General features: G+C 39.6%; 1 protein-coding gene across 1 annotated transcript; it reads left to right on the forward strand.

The window, feature by feature from the left end:
• Positions 1–1,068: 1,068 nt before the first annotated feature.
• On the forward strand, positions 1,069–25,280 carry Tmem207 (transmembrane protein 207). Its single transcript, XM_027413368.2, has 5 exons — positions 1,069–1,143; positions 2,888–2,925; positions 13,414–13,458; positions 14,271–14,413; positions 24,953–25,280. The coding sequence occupies exons 1-5, from the start codon at positions 1,069–1,071 to the stop codon at positions 25,081–25,083; spliced, it is 432 nt and encodes a 143-aa protein (XP_027269169.1). The 3' UTR covers positions 25,084–25,280.
• The last annotated feature ends 163 nt before the right edge of the window (positions 25,281–25,443 follow it).

A 25,443-nucleotide genomic window follows, 5' to 3' on the forward strand; every position in this document is an offset into this window, starting at 1 on the left:
TAAAAAGAAGTTTCCCCTTCCACACTTCTTTTCTTAGTTTCCCATTCTCTTTTACAATCACTTTCTAACAATGTCTGCCACATTCTGTGCACATAAAAGCATATGCCACAGATTTTACATTTAAAAACACTCTAACTATGCCTTCCTTTTCGTATAAAAAATGTAACAAGATATAGGCAAAGTCCCTGCATTTGTTCCTTTTATTTAAAGATAGAACTCAACACCCTCTCTCCATTGTTCCCTGTGTTCAGCCCCAAAATTTAAAAACAAATTTCTGGAAATAGCCATCATAGCCTCCTACTATGTTGTTGCAAGGATGGAGCCTTTTTGTACTTGATCATGCTGATGGACATTTGATGTTTTAGTGACTAGCACTGCAAATATAAACTGTATGTAGGTTTAAACAATTTAAAGATCTAGAACATATTCTAGGAAGGTAAAGTCTTAGTCAAATGGTACCTTTTAATTTAGTAGATAATACCCAATAATTACTTTGTAGTATTTTTAATTATATAATGAAAGGATGTTTCTCATATATCTCACTCCTCACTCTATTTCCAAATTTTAAACCTGCTAATCTGATCATCGTAGACTGAAGGCTAAGGCCAACCCCTACTCAAAATGATCTGTAGGAACAGAAGAGCAAAGAAAGACGAGATCTGCAAAGCATAGAAAATTAAATCAGATATGAGATTCTATTTAAAAGAAGGAGGAGAAGAGAGAGAGAGAGAGGGGGGGGGAGGGGTGGGAGGAGAAAGACCTCATATGTTCCCTGGAATAAAACATGTGCTTGAACGTTGAAAGTTATTCAAACAGCCAGTTGGCTTTGCAGGTCAGCATTTAAAAGCTTTTACAAACAGTACCAGGGTTCTGACCTTAAACTCCTTGAGCTTTTAGTACCTATAAGCATGCACCTAACATTCTGTCCCTGCATGCCCTTTATTGGTCACATAGTCCATCATTAACGCGTTCTGCAGCAGGACACATAGCATAGAGCAGCTAACAAGTTCTGAGAGAATTAATCAGAGTAAGCAAACCACTATATCTGAGCAGATCATTCTTTTTAGTATGTCAAGATCCAGTCCTTTCCGTGTCACTTCCAAAATCCCAACAACAGGAAGCCTGTGCTTGCCGCTGTTCCAGGTAACCATCAATAATACTTCTGGGATCTTTCTGAGGTTCTCTGAGGGTTTGATTTGCTGAGGATTTTGTCCTTTGTGTATCTACTTCATGTGAAGGGTTCCTTTCCAGTTGTTTCTAGTATCCCATGCTTTTTATTATTTATTACTCCAAGACTGAAAAACACAACATTCATGACCTCATTCTCACTTCTTCGTTACTTAGCTTCAATGCTACAGAAATAAGTGATGCAGTGTACACTTTACTTCACTTTGCTATGCTATGCTTTTCAATGTTTTTAAACCCAGAAGCACTGTTGACACAGAGATTCTGTGGCTATATTAATTTAGAAAATGTTTAGCAACATCTTCAACTCACTGGACTCTTGTTAGTTTTTCAGTTCCAACTGCTGTAGAAGGAACCATGTTAATGTTTATGTGGTCTCTCTGTGCTAGCATCTCTTTTTAACCAATAATGGCATCCTTGTATCTCTGTTACTTGAATGCAAGGTCTACAGCATATTAATTCCTCCTTTCACTATTTCATAACAACTTGGGAGCCTGACTGCTAATGCATTGGCAGTTGAGTGGTAATAATGAGATACCATGCACTCCAGCAAGGGTACAGCAGAATAAGAAGACTAGGAACTGACTTGAAAGGGAAATGCTGGCTTAATTTGTTTTATCTGTTAAGCTAGATCCCAAATGGTTGCATCTACTATAAACAAAGTTTCTTTATAGACAGAATTTGAATGTTCATTTTCCTCTCGGTTAGTATGCAAATCTCTTTGCAGCATTCCAGCAAAAAGAGAATGCAACTCATTTTCTGTGCTTGTAAATTGTTCATTATCATGCTCTCTGATGGTCAATCCATTGCTCCATCTGACATAAATACTAGATGCTGAAAAAGGCACATTTGGGATCGGGGGGCGAACACACTTCCCATACAAAATTCAATAGACTATCACCTGAAATTTTGTACCATCTTACTTGTACATATATTTATATATGATAGTCTGGGAAAGTAAATGCTTTGACTGGCCTCACCAACCCCCAGGACAATGATGTTTGAAAAGTCTTCTCATTGGCCAAAGGAGTCTCAATTCATAGAGCCAAAGTAGCACACAGACCCAGTCTCCAGAAAGAACCATCAGTTTTCTATAGCCTCTAAAGTTCTACACTGAGAACTAAGATAATTTTGTTAGATTGCTTAGGGTTTGGGCCTTTCAAAATTATTTCCTTTTCCTTTTGATAAAGAGAAAATTTTATTTTATATGTTTTTCCCAAACATGGATGTCATGAGACCATAAACTGATGTTAGTGATTAAAGTCACCCCTTTCATATATATATTTAACTTCCATCAATGCCAACAGGATTGACTTCTGCTGCCCCTAACTGGGGAAAGTTTTTCCTTTGCATGAAAATAATACTCAAATCATGACACTCCTACCTCCCACTAAACTATGAAAACAAATTCAAGAGTCCCAGTGGTTCTCCAGACCAAGCAAAATCTACAGAGAAAACAAAGTACTGTTCAGATCCATCCCTTGTGGTATGCAGAGGAATTTCAGTGGATCTCCTGCTCTTGCTGAGTTTAAGAATCTACCCAATTAAAATTCTGTGTACCAACAATAAACTATGCTGCAAAGCTTTTAATTTTAAAAAAAGAAAGAACGATGTAAAATCACACTGTCTCCAGGCACTGCTTTCATTAAAGGATTAGACTGATAAAATGTTTGGATTTTATTGTTCTAAATATGTGTTTCAGCTGGTGCTCTCAGATGTATCCTGTGAAGAAAATGAAACGTAAGTAGATAACAAGATATTCCATGTCTTTATTTAGCATTTGAAAAATTCAAAGAATCAGACTCTATTCATTTGAAAAGCCCCAAAGGTAAAAAAAATGTAAAAAAAAAATCATGAATTCTAAAAAACCAGGAAATGTTATTGCCGTTATGATCACTGATGAATAAATAAGGAGCTATCTCCAGGAGTTTAGGCTCTTGGGTCCTCCCCTCATGAGGTTCCCATGATTGTTAGGCCACAAAAAATTATGGTTTCCTCTTCTCTTGCCCCCACACTCATAAGTATGCCAATTTCAAGGAACGGTTTCAAAACAGTTCATTTTCAAATACAACCAATGAACCCAAATTTTATCCAGTGTTATGTGTGCATTCCAAAGGGCATCAGATGCAAATTATGTGAATAATTGATTCATTTCCTTACTTTTTGAGACCTAATGGTTCTCAGAATTCTATTCAGGAGATGAGGAGGTGCCGTTAATAATGCTGATGATGATGAATGGGAACTGTAATGCAGAGTGACTGAGCACAAGTGTCAAAAAAGCACTTCCGCCAAGTGCTGCTTTCTGGGTGCAGCACTCTGCCAGCCAGCTGTTTTCAATTATCATTGCCTCATACTCTCAAAGCCCTGTCTGTGGGCATTGCCTCTAAAGCAAGAGATGGGGCCAAGAGGGAGTTGTCCTTAGCCCTGGAATCATTCACTGGTGCAGATGATCTTGCTGACAGTGTGTGCAACTCTTTCAGTGTTTGTATGCCCTCCCGATGCAGTTTCTTTACATTAATTTTTGGATCTACTGTTGTGCTCTGGCTTCTGCTGCTTGACACTAAGCAGTTTTCTATAATATTTACTTGACTCTGATCTTCAAGGCTGCCCACATCTTGCCTCCTTATTACCTCCCTTTGACCCAGAATAATAGACTCCTACTACTGGGGAGAGCCTTCAATGTTGACTCTTCTCTGCAGTCAATACAAGGAGGGATGGTGACGGGAAGCCTATAGACTGCCTTACAGCTTCTTAGCCACTACTTTCCCTTTATATGGAATATGCTGAGATGAGAGAGCTAATCAGTCCACAGCCCAGTTTTAACTGAGGCTTAAGGATGAGCTGTCTTTGGTAAGCCATTTTACTTCTCAGCATCAGTTATATTTACCCTTGCTTATTTTTTGTTGAGTAAACTGCCTCAATTAACATTCAAAATAGCGGGGAAGAAAGGGAAAAAAGACAAGGGAATGGCTGGTATTCTGGGGAAATAATATAAAAGAAGCAAATCTATTGACGATAGAAACCATACCACCATCTCTTGGTTCTGTGCTACTCTTAAAGTGTGCAAGGTTCAGTGGGCCCAAGATGGTACTTTCTGTGTGTATCTCCTCCCAAGGATCCACACACTTGGGTAGTCTTAGGGGGTGGTGTGGTGACAATGACATTTGACCTGAATTTCTTGTTTGGCTATTTATTTGAAGGTAATCGGAGAGCCACATGCTGTTTTAAGAGCTAGTATGAAGCTTGCATCTCCTCTTCACCTAGTTTTCCTTAGTGGCAGCATCTTCCATAACAGTTGTATGGAACCACAACTAGGAAACACACAGGCTTTTTTCTACTTACTCTGTATCATTTAAAGCATCTGTTTAACTGTGCTTATGAGCATGGGCATGTGCTAGTGAATTCTCATGACAGGAAACTCTAGTTGATTGATTTTTTGCTAACAAGGTCACTTAGGTTCACACACACTTACATTTGAATATAAGGATCTAAGGAAGCAAAACTCCCAAGAAGAATTGGAGAGAAGGAAAAGGACATATACTGTCATTTTAATAACCAATGAAACTGTGCACTTTGGATTTCCTGAGTCCTTGCATGATGATAGAAGAAGAGTAAGAGTGGAACAGAGCAAGACAAATGTTGGAGAGTCCGAGGACGAGAAAGATGAGTGGGCCTCTTGGAAGGGAGCATGCGCGACGTGCTGGTGCTGGGGTTAGATGGCTCTGGGAAAAGCACGTTCCTGCGCTGCTCTCTGGGAAGCCCCGCGGGAATGCCACGTCCCCACCTGGGGCTTCAACTCCTGCGGCTCCCACCAAGAATTTCGAGGTGGACCTGTTAGAGATTGGCAGCAGTCAGAAGTGAGAATTCTACTGGAAGTGAGTGTGTGAATGGGTAGACGTGCTGGGAGGTGAGATGCTGCTTCATGGAGCCAGCAGCCCCTGAGGCTCTAGGAGCGAGAGCCTGGTACGTGCCATATGCAAAGTGCTCTTAGCCTTCCTGGTGAGCTTTGGAGCCTTGGAGACCCCTGCTTCCTCCTGCATCTTCCCCATAGTTGGCCAAGCAGTAGCACATGCCTGCAGGAGCAAGTTTGAAGGAGACTGTGCAGGCTTCTTGGAAGGACTTTCCTTCAAGCTGTAGGGCACAGACGCCTGCTTTACCTAACCATAGTGCTCCTCCAGCCCTTCCTACAGCTGGCGTGCTTAGCTCCTTCCCCAGGTCCCCTCAACTTTGTCATCACAGGGGCCTCCCATTTCACTGTTTACTCTTGGCTATATCCTATTTTCCATGTGGGAAGGTTCTGGGTGGAGCACAGTAAATCCTTGCTCCCAGGCCCTCATCATCCTCTAGCCCCTGCTTGGTCTGTGGCCTTGTGTTTCTGCCTTTCTGGCCCCAGGGCCATCATTTTTAAAGGGAGATGATTTCCTAGATTTTTCTAAATGCCAGTCCTGGCAATGCTAAATGAGGATCAACCTGAAGACTTGCAAAGAAACCACCCAAAACCTGCTGTTTAGGGACAAAGGCAGTTCACCACACAGGGTGACCTGGTGGTTTTCTCTTTGAGTAGACAACTTGCATGGTTTGTTCTACACTCAATTACTAGTTTACCGGCTCTAAGAGAAGGTAATGACAATCACCATTAAATGGTTTTAAAAGCACAAATTTATCCCTTTAAAAGGCTTTCCAAAGTTGAACATTTGTTTATAAATGCTTATGAATAATTGTCAAGATGAATATGGGTGTCTGGAAGGGGAGAAGTTGGTATTAACTAGGGACAGATTGCTTTGACAGCCCAGACAGGCTGGATGTTTTCAAAACCTACATAAACTTCTATTGAGGATAGTGAGCTTTAGAGAGCATGCTAGGACATCATAAGCTTGTAGATCATTTTTGCACAGCCCCAGAGAACCTCTTTTCTGACAAAATTTGAGGTGATAGGATTCAAATTCCAATCTTTTGTTGACACTGCAAAAACCTTTGTAGACAGAGGGTTATGCTGTTTTCTTTCCACCCCCCCCTATATGTTCTCCCAGCTCAATTTTTGTGCTTTTTGCATAAATTTGAGTCAGTCTTTCTTTCAATTAGAAAAAACTGGCAAGCTATCATATTCAAGCTTTGGAAAGCTTATGTTACATTCGGTGCCTGCCGGATAAGACACGGCGCCAAAATAGACTAATGGAGAATCCTTTTTCATTATTCAAGGATTCCATAATGGCCCGTTTACATGGATCCTTGACAAAACATTATAATGAGCTCCAAAATGGTCAACCACTAGCCTTCCCAATCAAATATAAGACTGTGTACAAGAGTCGCCATCAGGCTGTTAGCTTGACCCGAAGCGCTCTCGACCTGTCCTCTGCCGTTTCTTGGGAAAGGGAGACTAGGGCAGGCAACCCTTATGCAGGACAACATGCCTCCCAGAGAAGCCTGCAGCTTGTGCATCTCTCTCGACATCCTTTCTGATATGCTCAAACAGGACACTCTACCCTGTTGCAATGCAGCCTTAGATCAAAATTAGGGTGTAGCAGAGAGCTGTCTGACCCAGGCTCTATTGCCAAGCACAACCAAAATTAGTGAACCTCCCCTTGTTCACATTAAGCAGCTCCCTGCGCCTGGGTGATAACTGGGTTTGTCTCTGCGAGTGAGGGCCAGCGTTCCCTGCCTTGACAGGACAGGTCCATCAATCCCATTGCGCATGCAGTTTCAAACTAATCAGCACTCATAACATTCCTCAAGGGAGAATCAGAACTGAAGCTAAGATGGTAAATGACACTGCTGTCCCTCAGGTAGGACATAAGCCTTCCCCCCTTTTCTCCCTGAAAGACGCCAGATCCGCCGATGGTAAAAAATCCCGTCTATGGAAGAAGGATTAAAGTAAGACTGTGCATCCACCGCCTCTGCCATCGGACGGTCCTTTTGTTCTTTTTCCCTGTCTCTTAACATGATTTTGGGCTGCAAAGCTTTAAAATCATAACTGCGGCTTATTCTGAATGAATTTTCTCGCCACCGGTTTTAAAAGGTTTTCTTATTTAGCAAGAATCAACAGAAATGGAAAAATTAAAGCAAAGGATATGGGTGTTTTGTGAGGCCTCTAAGAAGGGAATAGGCAGAGGGCAAGGAAAAAAACTGCGCCTGAGCAATTTTTCTTGTTTATTAATGGGAAGGCCATCTAGAATTAATGGGGGCTCCCTAACCTCCAGTTCCTTTAAATAGAAACCGGGGAGAGAAAACATCCTTTTTCTCCGCTCCTTTTCTAATGTTACCCATGACTTTGTCAATCTAAAAGGTGATCTCATTGTGAGCTTAGAACTCTACCAGTTTTCCCTAAGCTTTAAAATTAGCAAGCCATTGTAATACTTTACTGCTTGAATCAGAACTAGGAGAGGAACTTTCTTTCTGACTGTCTAAGAAATTATTCATCCCTTGTCATATTCAGGGACAATTCTAAAGGTTTTTAAAAGACAGCGAAAGGTGTCAATACTTATTTTATTTTTTTTTAAGTTTTTAAACATGTGAGAACAAAAATTACTCACTTAAAAGCTATATTTTTTTAATACCCTTGAAGAATAAAGAAAAAAATTCAAAATTTACACCGCAGTTCTGACATGCCTCTAAGTTTATACATTTGGTTTCTGCACCATATGCCGCGGCTTGCTTAGTAAATGCACAACAATTCTCATTCCTTCTTTACCAGTTTACACAAAAAGACAAGTAGTTCCAGATTTTATATTTTTTATATGAATTAAATTTTAATTACAAGTTTTATTTGTAAATTTGTTCGCCAGTACAATAATTTTCAAGGAATGAAAAACAAGCTTTGCGCAATATATGGTTTTATCCCTGCCTTAGCAGGCCCATCTTGTAAGTCATGTGAGGGTATCCCTACAATTTCCATGCTTTAAATGATTGTCTTAAAGACTTGTTGAGAGGAACTTTTTTCTGAAAAGGTCAAAATGAGTTCCTTTAATTGTTTATTCATTGTTTGAAAAGACATTGTTCATAACAAAAAAATTTATAGAAACCAAGCATTTTTTTTATCCTTTTGGATAAGAGTAAAAAGCCCATTTGTTCTTCCAAATAATATCTCAAGAGAAAGAATTGAGAAAATGCTCAAAGAAAAACAACCGGAGACTGTTGAGAATTAAAGATTGCTGGAGAAGGGAGTCACTTGGTGGAACTGTTCTGGGATTGTGATTAGCTCTGTCAACTGAAAGAACTTTAAATCTCATTGTTCTATATCTCTCTTCACTGTTGTTAATTAGTTTTTAACTTTTGATATGAATTTTTTTTAATTGTTATTGTTTCATCACAGCCTTACCATAACTAAATTTCATGGTTACTAAAGTGATGGGTTTATTTTTTTAAATATATATTTTACCCTATATATACCAGTTTCCTAAGAGTTGTTTGCATTTGTTATTTTTATAAAATTAAATTTTATTTAATAATAGTTCTTATAGCATGCAAAATTTGAGTCAATGCACAAATTGACTCAAAGTGTTGAGTGAAATTTCAGTGAAAGCATGATGTGCTTTTGTAGAGCTCATTACAGAAGCTAGGAACACACTTCCAAATAAATGAGTTGACTCATGTTAAATGTTTTCACAAGAAAAGGTAACCCATGAAATTAGTTATTTGATTTATTCTCAGAATATTAAAGATACTGTTCCTCTCATTAGCAGAATTTTCTTCTGGCTTCTGTACAAGGGATAGTTGTACAACTGATGAGAAACTCTTCACTTTGTTCCTCTCCATATGACTTTCTTTCTCTCCTTCTATTCACCATGGGGAAGCTTAGAACAGAGTCAGAGTTCAGTCCAACTGTTTGATAGGAGATTTTCTGCATTCAGTCAGCAAACTGATGTCACTCTTGGCCCATTTTCTTTTCAGATATGCTCCCTGAAACTGCTCCTCAGTTCTTTCCCAGCATTCCTTTAAAGCATTTTGGAACAAGATTCTGGGTGTAGACTCCATATGGAAATATAAAGCCTGAGATTCCCTCTTGTCATATCACAGGGTGTAAAGGACAGGGCTCCATTGCCAGGTCATTTCTATTTATGCTCTTGTATCTTCCAAAAAGCTATGTCACACAAGTCATTTCTCCTATGACTGAGTTTCCTCACTTTTACAGGAGAAGCAGAGAAATATGCTCCCTCCTTATGTCACTGGGAATTTGAAAGTAAAGGATTTCACAGGAAGCTATACACCTGGTCCATAACCATTTTCTGTTTTGGGAAACACTGGATGATAGCAGCAGATGAGCAATGCAGTAGTTCTCTGAGATTCTTGAAGTGCCACGTTAGTGAATTTGTAACTTCAGTCCATAGATTTACAGCACGGAGAAGCTGAACCAGTCTAGCCATCTATGCAAGCAGGAACCATTCCACAACATCCAAATAAAGATGAGCCTACATGTTCTGGTCCACAGAACATTTCCTTTGACATCTATTTGTAGTGAATTCAAATCCCTGAAAATGTTTCCTTAAATTTATTAGTAACTCTTACTTCCCCTATGTCTTTTCCTTTTTCCTTGAATTTTTTTGGTCAAATGTCTTATTTAATATTCAATCAGACATGGTGGCATACATCTTTAATCCCAGCACTCAGGAGATGTAGAAAGGTGGATCTCTGTGAGTTCTAGGACAGCCCGATCTACAAATTGAGATCTATCTAGAACAGCTGGGACTGTTACACACAGAAACCCTGTCACAGAAAAACACTCATGTGTGCATATAATGTGTTTGTGTTCAACCTTCCCTTCCCATTCTTCTACCTTTCCCTCCTAATTTCTTGCACATATCCATTGAGTCCATTTAAAGATGACTATATGTGCATGGATGTGGGATTTTATTTCCTGGAGAAGGAGCAGCCTCTTGGGGCCAGCAAGCCTGAAGAAAAGTGACTCTCCTTCTCTAAGTATCTAACAACTGTCAATAGCTCCCAACATGGTGGTGGAACTTGATGAGCCCATCCCCTATCCATGCTGGGAATTTGTCTGGCTTAATGTTTTTCAGGTTTGTACATCCAGTCCCAGCCATTGTGAGCTCATGTGTCTAACTACCGCATTCATCAAATGCTGTTTCATTGCACACATTCACTCCCTCTGGCTCTTAGATCCTTTCTGCCTCCTTGACTTCTATGATGACCCCTGAGCCTTGGGGACATGGCTGCACTATATAGATTTATGCCCTCGACAGTCTCTTTCTTTGGTGGTTGGTTTACTACTAACATCCGCATCCTAGACAGACTATTCTTCAGTGATAACTTTTATTTTCAAGAATACAAACTGTTCCTACTTTGAACATAATTACACTTGAAATCTGAGCAATTTATCCTATTGTTGGAGTTCATTTAAGAACTCAAGAGTTGCTTTTGGAAAACACAATTTGGGAAAGGACTGGAATCCAAGAAGGAAGGATGTCTCCCAAGTCAAAGGCCCCATCTTCTTCTAGCTAAGAGTAACTCCTGAATAGCTCTGTAGGCTTCTTCCTGAATTCTCCAAGTTCAGGAACTGATTCCGCCCTCACTCTGTATATCATATCTGCTTGCGTAAAATGATCAAAATGAAATGAAATGTTCCCTCAATTCTGGACAAGGCGAAAATACACCATGACTTCCTTTGTACAGTAAGGTTTCCTGACTTTTTCTTTATAAGAACTTCCACCAGGGGGTGCAAAGGGCTCAGAAGGAGAAAACGGCATGAGGTTGGGTCTGTGTTAAAACAGAAACCCTTGTTAAACTGCTCAAAAGTTGCAGTTAACAATGAGGTACTCAGGATTTATAATTGATGTCAATTACATGGACCATTTTAAATGGAAAAGGAACGAGGTGGAGATTTCCATTTAAGGAAAAGTGAAATACTCCCTATTCCAACCCAGGAGCTCAGTGGTCAAGATTCTAAAACAAGAGTTCCTGTTTTGTTTCAGGTTAGGACAGCATCTCTTAAGTAGCATACTATTTTTTTTCCTTTTTAAAAAATTTAAATTAGAAACAAGCTTGTTTTACGTGTTAATCCCAGTTCCCTCTCCTTCCCCTCCTCTCCTGCCCTCCACCAATCCCCTCTCCCATCCCCTTTCTGCTCCCCAGTGAGGGTGAGGCATTCCATGGGGGAATCTTAAAATTCTGTCATTATTTGGAGACCCTCCTCAGTGTGTCTATGCTGAGAGAGTATCCTTCTATGTGAAGTGGGCTCCCAAAATCCATTCCTATACTAGGGATCCACTACCAGAGGCCCCATAGATTAACCAGACCTCCAAAATGACATCCTCCTCAGGTAAAATAGTCCTATGGTGGTTTCTCAGCTATCAGTCTGGGGTCCCTGAGTTCCCCCTTCTTCAAAATCCTTCCTGTGGGTCCACTTCAGTCTGGTCTTGACCCCTTTGCTCATCACACCTCCCTCTCTCAGGGATTCTAGAGTTAGTCTCAGTATTTTCAGTCTGCTTCTGCTTCCATCAGCTACTGGCTGTTTCTAGGGTCTTGACCCCTTTGCTCATCACACCTCCCTCTCTGCAACTGGATTCTAGAGTTCACCTCAGATTTAGCTGTGGCTGTCTGCTTCTGCTTCCATCAGCTACTGGATGAAAGATCTAGGACGGCATATAAGGTAGTCATCAATCTATTATCAGAAAAGGACATTTAAGGCATACTTATTTTTTAAGATTTTTGCAATTAGTAGAGAAGTTATGAATACAAAAGATATTTATCAAATTATAAAACTATTACACTATCTCAAATGATATAATTTATATGTGATAATTTATGTCCCCAACTAGGTCCCTTATTTGTGGAATGGCTCCTGCTTTACATAGATGGTTTGACTATTTGATCTCTATAGTTATTTTCTGTACTCAGCTGGTAATGTATTCACTCCACAAGCACCTGCATCTGAGATCAATCCACAGAAACTATGATGAGATGATGTCCCCCTATAAGACATGCCATTAATTATTTTCAAGCTCCTGGCTAATACTTGCTTTTCTTTTTCCTTTTTTTTTGGGGGGGGAGGCGTTCAAGACTGGGTTTCTCTGTGTTGCCCTGGCGGCCCTGGAATGCATTTGTAGAGCAGGCTGGCCTCAAAATCAAGAGATCCACCTGCCTCTGCCTCCCTGGGTGCTGAAATAAAAGGTGTGCACTGCCACCACGCAGCCTCTTAGAATCCTTTTTAAAGTTACATTTGAGTGTCCATTTTTCTCTTAGCCACTTGTATTTATTAACTTTTCTAGGCACTACAGGTATGCAAAATGAAAATATATCCCAAATACAAAGCTCAAGAAAACAAAAATAAGTCAAATTCTGTCTTAGTGAAATATTTTTGTCTTCTAAGTTTGACAAAATAACAAGAAAAATCCATGATGTTAGTTTATAGGTGTCAAACATGAATTCTGACTAGTGTAATGGAACACCTGGTGTACCACCTCCTAGAGACCACACTGGGAGCCCCATCTCCTAGAGGCCACTGGGAACATTACCTCCTGGAAACCATTGGGAGCATCACCTCCTGGAGGCCATTGGGAACACTACATACTGGAGGCCGCTGGGAGCCATATATGATGAATGCTTTACGTTGTAAAGCTTTCAAAGTCACTTTAATGTTGCCTGATGATAACACAACTAAAAATGACTCCGGCTCAGAAGCTGATTGGGCTCTGATTTCCAGTAGTTCCCCTTATGCACTCCAAGGATGCCATGACAGCATTAGCATATGGAGGTCTGAAAGAAGTCCCCCTGCATTCAGAGTACCCTGCTTCCCAGAGTAGTAGAGCACTCTGAATTGAGCAACACCTGCACATTCACACCGTAGAATTTGATCCCACCGATTATAAACCCTCCTAAGAGAAGCTGAATTACAAAGGAGTCTACTCTGGACCTCTAAAAAAGGCAGAGTGAGAATAGGGGGGATGGTTATCTGCCTGTTGTCTCTGACATTTAACATTAAAATGTCCCTCACTAAATTCTCCACACTTAATAATATCTGCTTTTAGAATCAAAGCTATGGCAATGAGGCATTGTCTTTCCACATCTAGTGGTTTTGAATTTACCCATCTGCTCAGTGACTTGAATGAAGTAGACATAGGGTAAATACCCTCTTAGTATATTGGGAACAGATCTGAAAGGGAGTAAGCAGGTGGGTATTATGGAAAAAATAGATGTGTTAACTATAAAGTTTAAAGCCTCAAACAATAGTCTTTGGCTGTCTAGAATTATACACTATTGCTCTTTCTTTATTACTAGGTGTGTAAATTATAATGACCAACATCCTGATGCCTGGTATATCTGGTAAGGACTTCTTCATATTGTTTTATAAAAATTGTGGCTGTCTATATATGCTTATTCTCCTAGATAACTTGAAACAGCATGTGCAATCAACAGCTGAAGGGAAATTTAGGGGAGTGTGAGTCAATAGCTATAGAAATATCAATATCAGGACAGTGTTTGCTAAGTGCCTCGTATGATAAACAATCTATTGTTTTCAAGACTCTGATTTTATTCTATAACTGGAGTTTGTTAATGATAAAATAATTGTTCCCTCTTGAGATCTTTCTAAATTATTTTTCTACTTCAGATTGTAAAACCCACTCAACATAGCCAAATGTATCTTTAATGAGATATTCCTCCAGAAAACTTCAAACACTTCTTCTAATTCCCTAAATTGTAACTTTTATAGCTTCCAAACTTAACATCAACCAATTCTGTTAATAAAATACTTAATTCCTCAAAGGCAGAGATACCATCTTGAATCCTTAACCCCAATATCTCAAATATTTGCATTTGTTTAAATACTAAATTGATAGAATGTTGAATAAAAAAAAGGAAAAAGAAGGAAGGGGAAAAGGAAAGACAGACCTCACTTTTTAGATGAACTCTCTAGTTTTCAAGGAACAGAGTGTCACCAGCTATCAGCACCAGCCCTCCCTGAAAACCTCCAGGTCTATTGGCCATGTAGGATGGTAAGGGATTGCTCCAAGAACTTGGCATTCCAGTTTGCTTGCACTTAAGCATAGCTGAGTCCTGTGTACTTTCCAGGCCTTACAGAAACTCAAACTCCTAAATACTGCACCTCACTTCTCTATTGTTACTTTTGATGCCAGGTTCCTACTGTGGATTTTCTTGGTGGTTCTCCTCTGTGGAATAGTGCTTCTCTGTCTCCGGTGCTGGCTGAAAAGGTGCCGAATTGATCATCCCAGACGTACCATGGCTGTTTTTGCTATCGGAGACTTGGATCTCATCCATGGTGAGTTGTCTGTGCACTTCTGGAGTCCTCTATGAAACCTTGAAAAACTATTATTGCAAAGCAAATGTATTCACTTAAAAAATGCATACATATTGGGAGACTCAAAGACATGTATTGAAGAGAGACCATATAAGAAGAGAAGGGATGACAACAGAAAAGAAATATGCCTCATTAACTCATAGGAAATGGCAAAAGAATCTAAGCAGTTTGTTCGATCAACAAATGACTAGAAATGTGCAGAGATGAACACTTCAAGTGAGTGGCAGGGCTTACAGTTCAGAAGAGCATCTCTTGGCTTTGAAGTTACTCTACCCTATGCTGTAGTTAGAATCTTCATCATTAAGCCTTTGCCAACACATTTAACTCATCTGACATAACACCAAATCATATAGTCAGTTGCCAATGCAGAGTCAGAAACCATTAGGTTTGGGTACAAGGACAGTTGTGATGTACGTTCTCTGCAGAAAGATCAAAGAATCCTGATTCTGCCAGCACCCATCCTATCTATTCCAAATCATGCCCTGTCCATCATTTTCCAGTTTTCATTCAGGGTTAAAAGAAAGTTATTTGTAGCAGTCAGTCTTTTCAGTAAGCAGAGTGAAATCCATTTATCACTTGATTGTTTCTGAGTGGCTACAACTGATAATCATTTCTTAACCCTTAAGCATTGTCCTTTCACCCAGAGATGGTGAGATTTTCCCTCCCAGATTTTACTTTATCACACAGCTACCCAAAAAGTTCTTGGTAAAAATTAACTTGGCTGCCTTTCAGAAACTTGAGCCAGTGTAGAATTTTCAATATCTAAAACAGAAAAACAAGCAACTACATTGACAGGGTTAAAAGTAAGCTAAGAGAGTTTAACTTGTACAGGTTAGTATTCTTGAGATTCACTGATTCTTAATCACCTGTGGAGTGTTCAGACACAAAGAGGATATCTATATCACCCCTCCAATGCTCAAGGACCATTGCAGAAGAGAGAGACAAAAGATCATCAAAGCCAGAGGTCAGGGTGGACTGGAACAAAACAGTGTCTTCTGGACATAACAGGACCACAGCACTCATGAACTCACAAAAGCCATGGATGCCTACACAAGACCTCCTCAACACAAGTCAGCCAACATGCCATCATGGGGGGACATTATAAGTTGAGGAGCTATTGGCAATTGATGGTCTCTGTGGGGTCATACAGCAAGTTCGCTTTAAGGGTACAGCCCCTGGTAGGCTAATTATGTTCCAGTGGATGGTCAGCACAAATGGGACCCGTGGGTAATTAAAAATTAAAAAAAAAGATGATATAAGGTTGGAAGTAGGTAGGGAGGTAGATGTGGATCTGGGAGTAGTTGGGGGTAAGGGGTAGAGCTGAGAGTGGGTGGGGAGGTGGTGGTAGATTTGGGTGTAGGTAGGGGTGAAGCTAGGAGTGGGTGAGGATGTGGGGTGGAGCTGGGGGTTGGTGGTGGTGGATCTGGGAGTGAGTGGGGAGGTAGGGGTGGGGCTGGGAATGGGTGGGGAGGTAGGGGTAGGAGTAGTTTCCAGGTGAACAATTATGATCATGTACACATGAATGAAATTCTCAAAGACTTAACAAAAATATATGTAAAAGAAAAATATTGGGGGCTGGAGAGATGGCTCAGTGGTTAAGAACACTAGCTGGCCTTCCAGAGGTCCTGAGTTCAATCCCCAGCCACCACATGGCAGCTCACAACCATCTGTAATGAGATCTGGTGCCTTCTTCTGGCATGCAGGCATACATGCAGACAGAACACTGTATACATAATAAATAAATACATCTTTTTTCTAAAAAAGAAAACTATTTAATGATTCTTTTTGTACAAACACTTCCCAGCATGAAGTCATTACTTAACAAGGATAATATACTATCAATTTGGGAATTTATCTTTTTTTGGTAAAGGATAATTAAATTCTACAATAAAAAATAAGTCTTTCTCCTAAAATAAAAATTGCTTTTCATGTAGCATCAAGGGAAATGGGGTCACTAACCTAGCAAAATGTCAAAGGGATATGCATGGAAATATTGACTTCCTTTTCTTTATTTAAATAGAGTTAGTTAATGAATGTAATGTTCTTACTTAAGAGTAAACTTATTCATAAAGAAGAGCACACAGCCTTATTTTCTCAGCTCCCCCTACTCTCTGAGGAAAAGTCTTCCACTAGACTACCTTAACTCTCAAGAAAGTCTCCTGTATTTTAAACATCACCCTTCCTGATGGTTCTGTTACAGTTTTAAAGACTGTTGTTGCAGCCATGATTGTGTAATGTTTTTTATTTGTTGCATGGTGTATCACATGCCTGTTGTTGAACTTCCCTGTACAGCTTCAGAGTAGAGGGAAAAACATTAACTCTAACACACTACCTCAATAATCTGCATAGATGTCCCTAAGATCTGAGCCTCAGAATCACGAGCTCTGTATTAGGCTGATGTCATTATAAACATAAATAAATAAATACCAGAAAGAAATTGTCTTCTAAAAAAGCTAATATTTATTTCAGACCTACCAAGTCCTAAGCAATAATTGGAGACTTTCTGACCTTATCTCTATTTCATAAATGTATAAATGTCAAATTAAGAAAGTGCTCATCAGTTCTCTTAGAGGAGATCTGGTTCGCCTCCCCTCTCCTCTCTCCTCCTTCCCTCCCTTCCTCCCCCCCCTTAGTTAATGTATTAGTAGACCAATGCTATGAAATGGGGGTAGGAAGCTACACAAATTAGGTGTGGCAGCTCATATCTTAGCCAGCTCATGCCACAATACATCCAAACATTCAGATATTTAAAGAGCCATCCCATATGATAGGGATTGCATTCTAGGAGCTTAATTCCTGTCATTTTCGTCTTTAGCTCCCAAGCCCACTGGAAAAGCTTCTGCTTCTTATTTTTAAAGAAATACTTGCACTCTTGCAATGTCTCTTCTACAGCTGTGCATCGTGGACAGCACAGGCTCAATTACTTCTTCTCAGCTCTATTCCTGTGGCCGACTCAGAATGGACAGAAAGCAGCCCTCCCTTCTTCCACTCCTCTCCCAGCCTGACTGAGGGTGTTCATCTTCCTGAGGAGGCAGCTTGGGATGCAAGAGCTGACCTATAGGCATGCCTTTTGTCATTTGTATTTCTCTTTTGGGAAACAAAATGCAGGAGACATTTTAGACAGTGGCATTCTCTGTCAACCTAGGGAATGCCAATGAGCAATTTCAGGAAGTAAATTCCAGAGAATTAATATTTTGGGGCAATTTGCATCCTAAACCTGCACTGTATTTTCATACTAGATGAGACTTTCACTATATTTTCATAATCTGAACATATCTGTTTTGTTTCAAGTATTTACTCTTCCAGGAAATGAGAGCCTTCCATGATCTTGTAATTCCTGCAAGATCCAGTAAGGATCAAAATGACCATATCTTCCTCCAGAACTCCTACAAAGCATTTGCTCTCAGTCTGAGCCTGAGCCTAAGCCTAAGCCAGAGCCCAGTCACTGAGCAATTCATGGGCCTACTCCAAAGTTATGGGAGTGCATTTTTGAGTTTTCCTGACATTCACTATTAAGAGGGAATAAATAAATAGAAATCATTTGAATGACACTGATGAGCAACTAGAATATACAATAGGGGTCCTGACTCCCTGCCATCTCTGACACACAGAGAATGTTGCCCCTGGAGAATGTGAAGTAAGCCATTGGAAACATCTTAATGGACACAACCCATTTGCTGTATTAACCTTCAGTTCCTCCTGGACCTTTGTTTTATTTCTTCAAAAGTTATTTCACTTTAATATCACTACTTATCACATATATTAATTGAAATTGCTCTGTCATTCTGACATAAAAGTGAGAGGTTTGAGACTCAGGATCTCACAAATATTGCCCTCAAAAATGAAAAGCCAAGGGGAAATTTTAACTGACTATTAAAGGCTGGAATTCACTGAACTTTGCTATTACTAAAATATATAAAATAGGCAATTATATAAAATATTGGCATTTCCTGCCAATATTATATTGCTCAGGTTGCCAATTTATTTGATTAGAAATACTAAAGAGAAAAAGTAGGCACAGGGCTCTGTGTCTGTATATATAATGTATACTTAAGGAAGGTGTTGCCAGCACAGTCCATATTGATGTCTGCTGAGATGTCAACTCTGTGAAAGGTCCCTGAGACCTCAGTGAAACACTGCAGACCCCAGGAGCATCTCCTGGTGCAGTGATGGCATCTTTCCCAGCTGACTCAGCACTCAGGTAAATGGATCCTGCACTTCCCTTCTAGCACCTATGCCTTTGCATGAAGTATTCTAGAGTCAGAAGACTCCCTGTGTAGCCACGAGATCCAGTAGAAGAGACTTTGACATTTATTGCACTCAGTCTTCCCTTTTTCTGTTCATGCTTGCTATATAATATTCATTATTCACCAGAAAGGAAGAAATAATCCCACTGTTACACTTTGCTATGGGTCACTTTGTGTATCCACTAAATTCATCTTATCAAGTTCTATTGGTTATTTGTATTGGGACTTTCTTTGGACCACCAGCTCCCAAATAATGACACAGAGACTTCATATTAATTATGAAAGTATGGTCTTAGCTTAGGCTTGTTATCAACTAGCTCTTAAAACTTAAATTAACCTATTTATATTAATCTACATTCTGCCACATAGCTTGTTACCTTTCCTCAATACCATCTGTCCCACTTCCTCTGTATCTGGCTTGCAAATCCTGCCTCTCTTCTTCCCAGAGTTCCTATCTCTAGAAGTCCCACCAATTCTCTCCTGCTTAGCTACTGGTCATTCAGCTCCTTATTAAACCAATCATATGGTGCCTAGGCAGAGATACATCTTCAGAGTGTACAAAAGGAGTATCCCACAACAGTTAGTACCTCAGAGCATGAAAGTATTTGGAATTATAGTCCTGAGAAAGCTGTTAGGGAATATTATTTTAAGGTGTGTGACTTTTGGTTATGCTGTGGAACATTTGCTTAATGATGCAAATATGTGTGACTTTTGTTTATGCTGTATTTGTTTAACTCTGTGAAGCTGTGTTACTATGTCTGTCTAAAACACATGATGGTCTAATAAAGAGCTGAATGGCCAATAGGGAGGCATTGGATAGGTGTAATTGGAGCAAGGATAGGTGTAACTAGCAGGCAGAGAGGATAAATAGAAGGAGAAATGAGGAATAGCACAAAGAGAGAGCAAGGAGAGGTGGCTATCAGGGGCCAGTCACATGATCACACAACAAACCACCGAGTATGAAGGAAAATAAGATACACAGAAGTAAGAAAGATAAAAACCCAGAAGGAAAAGATAGATGGGATAATTAAAGATAAGAAAAGTTGGCTAAGAAACTGGGAACTAATCTGGGTAGTCATAACTAAGAATAAGCCGTCTTGTGTGATTTACTTGGGAGCTGGGTGGCAAGCCCCTAAAAGAGGATAAAAAGCCGAAAGAGTAAAACCTCGTACAACAGGAAGCCAAGTCAATTAAAATTAAGTAAGCAATGTGGATCTTAACCCTGCTTGACCTGCATTCTTCTGAAGGCATTTTAGCCCCAGACAGGAAAAGAGAGGATGTTGTGAAGACACAAGGGGAAGATGGAGAAGATGATCATTGGCAGGCTGAGGAGGGAGACTTCCCAAGACATGAGCCCTGCCGACACTTGATCCCAAATGCCTCCTTCAGAGTTACGAGAAGAAGAACCAATCTGCTGATAAAGCCAGCCAGCTAGTGGTACTTTGCTATAGCAGCCCTAACAAACTCATACTGTATCTCAGCCATGGAAAGGGGTACCAAAGAATAGAAAGAATAAGAAGGTAGGCAGTTAAGGGAGTAGAGCAAGAATCAGTTTGATGTTGGAGATGCGTGGCAATCTCCTGACATCGATTCATGTCATAGACTTTAAACCATCCCTGTCTGTTCTGCTAGGGGCTACAATTCTTCTTCCTGGATCCAGCCATAAACTCAGCTAGGCAGTTTTCTCCCTTCATTATCCTCATTCCTACAGTACACAGTCTTCTCTGTTGAGTTCGGCATTACCATCTCTACTACAATATCCACTCAACCCCATTAAGTCTTCCCAAGTGTGATCAACTGTGAGCTTATCACTAGCTCCTCCCTGTTTTTCCCAGTCTTTGATACTAGAGTAATTTAACTGTTTTTTTTTTATATCGCTTGAATTAGGTATGAAAAGATAACTTATTTGAACTTTTAGTCAACTTCAGAAGGTTATCTATTATTTTAATAATTTTGGGGGGGCTCTATTCTAACTGATAACTCATCAGAAAGCACAGAAGGTTTGCATCCAGTTCCCTCTCCCTGTACCCTCCCCCTTCCCAGCAAATGTGGAGAATGAGAACATGCAGTGAGCCTCAGAAATCAATTCTTAAATGAATCTGTGCAAGTTTTAACTAAAGACAGGCAAAGGTTCTCCATCAGTTGTGATTATCATATTCCATTATGTGAAGTGAGGACAGAAAAATAGTGAGATAGACATTTCAGTGATTTCAAAATAGAAAAAAATAAACAAAAGAATTTTTTCTTTTTTATTAGAAAGAAAATTATGTTACATGTCAATCCCAAGTCCCTCTCCCTCCCCTTCTCCCCTGGCCACCCAACTAACACCCTACCCATCCCATACCCTTTCTGCTCCCAAGAAAGGGTGAGGCCTTCCATAGGGGGTGTCTTCAAAGTCTGTCATATTCTTTGGGATAGGGTCTAGGCCAACCACCTTGTGTCTAGGCTCAGGGAGTATAGGACTGATGTGCAAAGGGGTCCATACCAGGCTGGTGAAACTCACAGAAACAGCTGACATGAACAAGGGAAAACTCTTGGTCCCCAGACGAATAGCTGGGAAACAAAGAATTTAAGTTTGTCAGATTAATTGTGTTTTAGTTTGTATTTGAAAAATAATGTCAAGGCTCTTTTTTCAATGTATTAATAACAAAATAATCAATTCACTAAAAATACGGGTAAGTTGTGGTCTCATGGAAACTAAGGCAAGAAATCTGAAAAGCTGAATAGAAGCCCATTTTAATAAGGAAGTTGGCATTTGATGATATGAAGGGAAATGAACTAGAGGTTCGGGAGGTGAATGGAAAATAGTTAAGATATGTAAGGGACCTGGCATTCATTGGAAGAGCACATAAGAGAGAACTACACCTTTTTCCACACTTTAATGAACAATACCAGTTAAATATGAAGTTTATGCAGCAGTCCTCCTGTCCTCATTCCATCCATCACACTTGTCTCTGATAAAGACGGCTGACTCTTCTCCCTCCAGGAATGCGCACTCTGTCTTAGCCTCTCCGGGCTGATGGCCCAAATATGCTGCCTTCCAGCTATGCAGTCTCACTAACCCCATCTTTTTCTGCAGTTTCACAGATGGTTTTCTATTTTTCCTATTTCAGAAAAACAAATGAACTTCTGGTTTTTCCAGCAGTGATTAAATGTGAGTGCTCACAGTTGGGAAGAGAAAGGACCAGAGGGACATAGACAAGAAGCAAGGCTTTGCATATCCAAGTCTTTCTCCCTGTAGGTGGCTCAGGACTGTTTTATTACAGGATCTGTTAGAGATTTTCTCTGTGGGGTTTATATTCCACTTGTAAATACCTTATCCATATGAGGAAGGAAAGAGATCAGGCTTCATTCCACACTTCATGGAAGGACCTGTGAATGGCAGATGATTCAAAGTTCCCCACATGTACACACCTCAACTCTCACTTGTTCTTTCCAACGGCACCCTGAAAACTTTGCTACCTCCCTCAATACTCTGGAGATGCAGACAGAAAGGTGTTCACAGACGAAGGCAAATGCTTAGTATTTGACAGAATGATGGCTCCATTCAGGCTTTTTTAGCTATTCCTCTATTCGAGGAAGGTGAGAGAAAAATGGGAGTATGACCAAGCATAGTGATTCATAAACTGTAATCCCAGTACTCAGGAGACTTAAGCAGGAGGACTTCCAGTTCCAGGGCAGCCTGGACAACATAGGAAGTTCAAAGCCTGCAGGAGGAAAATGGTGAGACTTCCTCCTACCCTACTTCCCAATGCTCCAATAAGGGGTAAGAAATAAAAGATGTTCAAAAAGTGTATTAATATAAGTCAAAACTGTTGCGATTGTTATCAATGGTGTAAGAAATCTGGACTGCATAATAACTCAGTGACAAATGTATAGGTTTTACAAAATTGAAAAATAAATGGATCCTTTAACCAACATTTTTCTGGCAAAGCCATAGGGTTTTCTTTCAGTGCTTTTAAACTGAGTTAACTTGTCATATGAACATAACGTAAGACTGGCAAAAGGTCTTTGTTGGGTAAAGGCATCTGTGGCCAAGGGAGAACTGACCCCCCACAAGTTATCCTCTGATCTCCATCATGCCCTATAAAAACAAACAAATAAATAATTAAATCCCGTGCTCCACCCACTCCAAACAACATGAAATTGTATATACACATTCTCTGAACAAAAAGATGGCAATTGGTATATTTTCAGTTTCCAAGTTTTCTAAGATCATTGGTTTAATTAGTTTATCAATAAAACACCTATGGTTTTCATAACTGCCATAAAAGTAATGGGAAAATTTGTAGTAAAGAGATAATATTTCCCCACCACAGAGACAAATTGTCAGGATCGTATCATAGACATCACAATATTGATGCCAGCAGGAGAAATCAATTAAAACTAACATAAGAAATCAATGTCTCAATCCACTGGCCAAACATTTCCAGGTAGCAGGCTAAGGTCCTGATGACTTTGTGCTGACTACATTAGCAGCAGTCTACCAGGAAAATGGCTACTGTTCACTGCATGAGTTCTGAATGGAGGCCACTACTGAGATAAGGGGGCTGTCTAAAATCAGCTTTAACTCTTATGGAGTACCCCAGCGTAGCTGACCTCGGTCCAAGCTTACACACTTCAGAAAGGTTTTACCTTGCTATACTTTTATTGAGTGATTTTTGTCATATCTAATAATGATGATAATGATTTAGATCACTAAAAAATTAAAGCAGAATTGATAAGAATGTTACAGATTTAAATTGCTGCATGTGCTGTTTAAGAGCAGTAATGCTTTACTGTATCCCTGGCTCACTTTAAGCATTATACATGCATTTGGTTTTCCTAAGATTTCCTTCTTCAGTATTGGGGATTAAACCCAGGCCTAACACATGCTAATTAAATACCCTACCACATCTCCAGACTGTTAATGTTGCTTGTACAGAGATAGACACCATCATTATCCTTTTGCTGAAAAAGAGAAAAGTGAGCTAAATGAATGTAATATAATAGCATAGGGGTGGGTTATTCAACTAAAAAAACATTCTAAGAAAAACCCTGGAGGAAGAAGTAAAACATATCTAAGTCATTTCTCTCCTTCTCATGTAATGGTAATAACTGATAACCAACAAGATAAGAAACAAAGCAAGTATACATATGTGGAAAACAGGATGTTAAGTTATCATAATGTATACAAAGTAATCATTTTGATAATGTGCATATGGATTCCTGCAGTGAGTTAATGTCTAGTACTCTGAACCCACTGGTGGCTTTGGGATAGTCTTTGCAATCTTCAGGATGCTACCACATCTGAATCCATTCAGGAAGGCTAGTGAACCTCTTCTGTTAGAGGACAGAGAGGAACAATTTTGATTTTGTAACCCGTACAGTTTCTAGAGGGAATAATGACCCCATCATTGTAATTCAAAAGCAGACATAATCAATATGTAAATATGTGGGAAAGTTTGTGTTTCAGTTAAAGTTAATATATAAAAATGTCAAGGTAATTCAGTTAGGTAAATATCCAGGATAAAAAAGAATAAGTATGCAAAAAGAAATGGTCATAAAATATTACTATTGATTTTTCCAGTGACTCAAAAGTAGTCCTTCAAGGAAATACTGATTTCTGAAAGAGCCACTGGAAAAAATTCAAGGTCTTTCAAGTTTACTACTTTGTGAAAGCAAATGCTTGTTTAATGGCTGTGTTCTACATAATCTATATGTAAGGACTTCAACTTGAAACTTTATCTATAATTTAGAATAGTTTGTCTTTATTATGTATGCATTTTAAGTGCAATTTTGTCACCACTTATCTTAACATGCTTATTACTTTTTTACAAGGAAACACTGAACTATTTGTATTTGTTGTATTTTGAGAACCTCAATATGACACAGTGGAGTTTAGCAATAGTCTAATGTTCCCAGTGAGACTTGGGTTTCCTATTAGCATAACAGCATTAGCAAGAATAGAGTGAATATTTAGAGAATCCTCTTTGCTGCCCCTAACAGAATGTTTCTTTCTGGTTTCAGTTGCTACACTGTAAATGCTTCCAGGTGGATTAGTCGGTAATGGTGTGAACAGATCTTTGTGGGGGGATTGTCCCCTTAGACTGACTCAGCTATCTGCAAGAAAGGTGGCTGCAAATGTTTTTCTCAAGGGCACAAATAAATTTCTGTTGCTCCAATGATGCAAGAAAGGCCAGATTCATCTCCTCCATGCACTGCCTGTATGTTCACCGGAAAGGTAAATCACACTTCCTGCTTTGTTTTCCAGGTACAGAAATGGCTGGAAATCCATCAGTTAGAATCAGCCTTCCTACTCCAAACACTGAACTGTGCCCTGCTCTACGTTTTGGTGATTTAGGTCCTCCACCTCCATACGAAGAAACTCTGAAAACAAGCTGATTGTAGCCAGAATCAATAGAGGAATGTATTAGAAATATTGTAAATACAGACAACTAATTTTAGGCACAATTCTTTGGCTTAGCAGAAATTCTTCGAGACCTATTAGAGAGCCTGAATGAGTACAAGCAAACAAGAGTGGATGGAAGGAAAAATATTTGGCCACAGTGATGCTTGATAGTGAATTAGTAAACCCAATAGCAATGCCTCATTACACTTTTAGATTAGATAACGTTAGAATTTTAGTTTGTAAGGAGGCAGAAAGCAGTCATTTGCATTTATTTAGCCTCCCACTGCCTTTCACAGCATCTCCATCTTCATCTATCCTCTAACAGAGAGTCTGTGAAATTAAACAAATAGTTT

Source organism: Cricetulus griseus, chromosome 4 (genome assembly GCF_003668045.3).
Source record: "Cricetulus griseus strain 17A/GY chromosome 4, alternate assembly CriGri-PICRH-1.0, whole genome shotgun sequence".
NCBI lineage: Eukaryota > Metazoa > Chordata > Mammalia > Rodentia > Cricetidae > Cricetulus > Cricetulus griseus.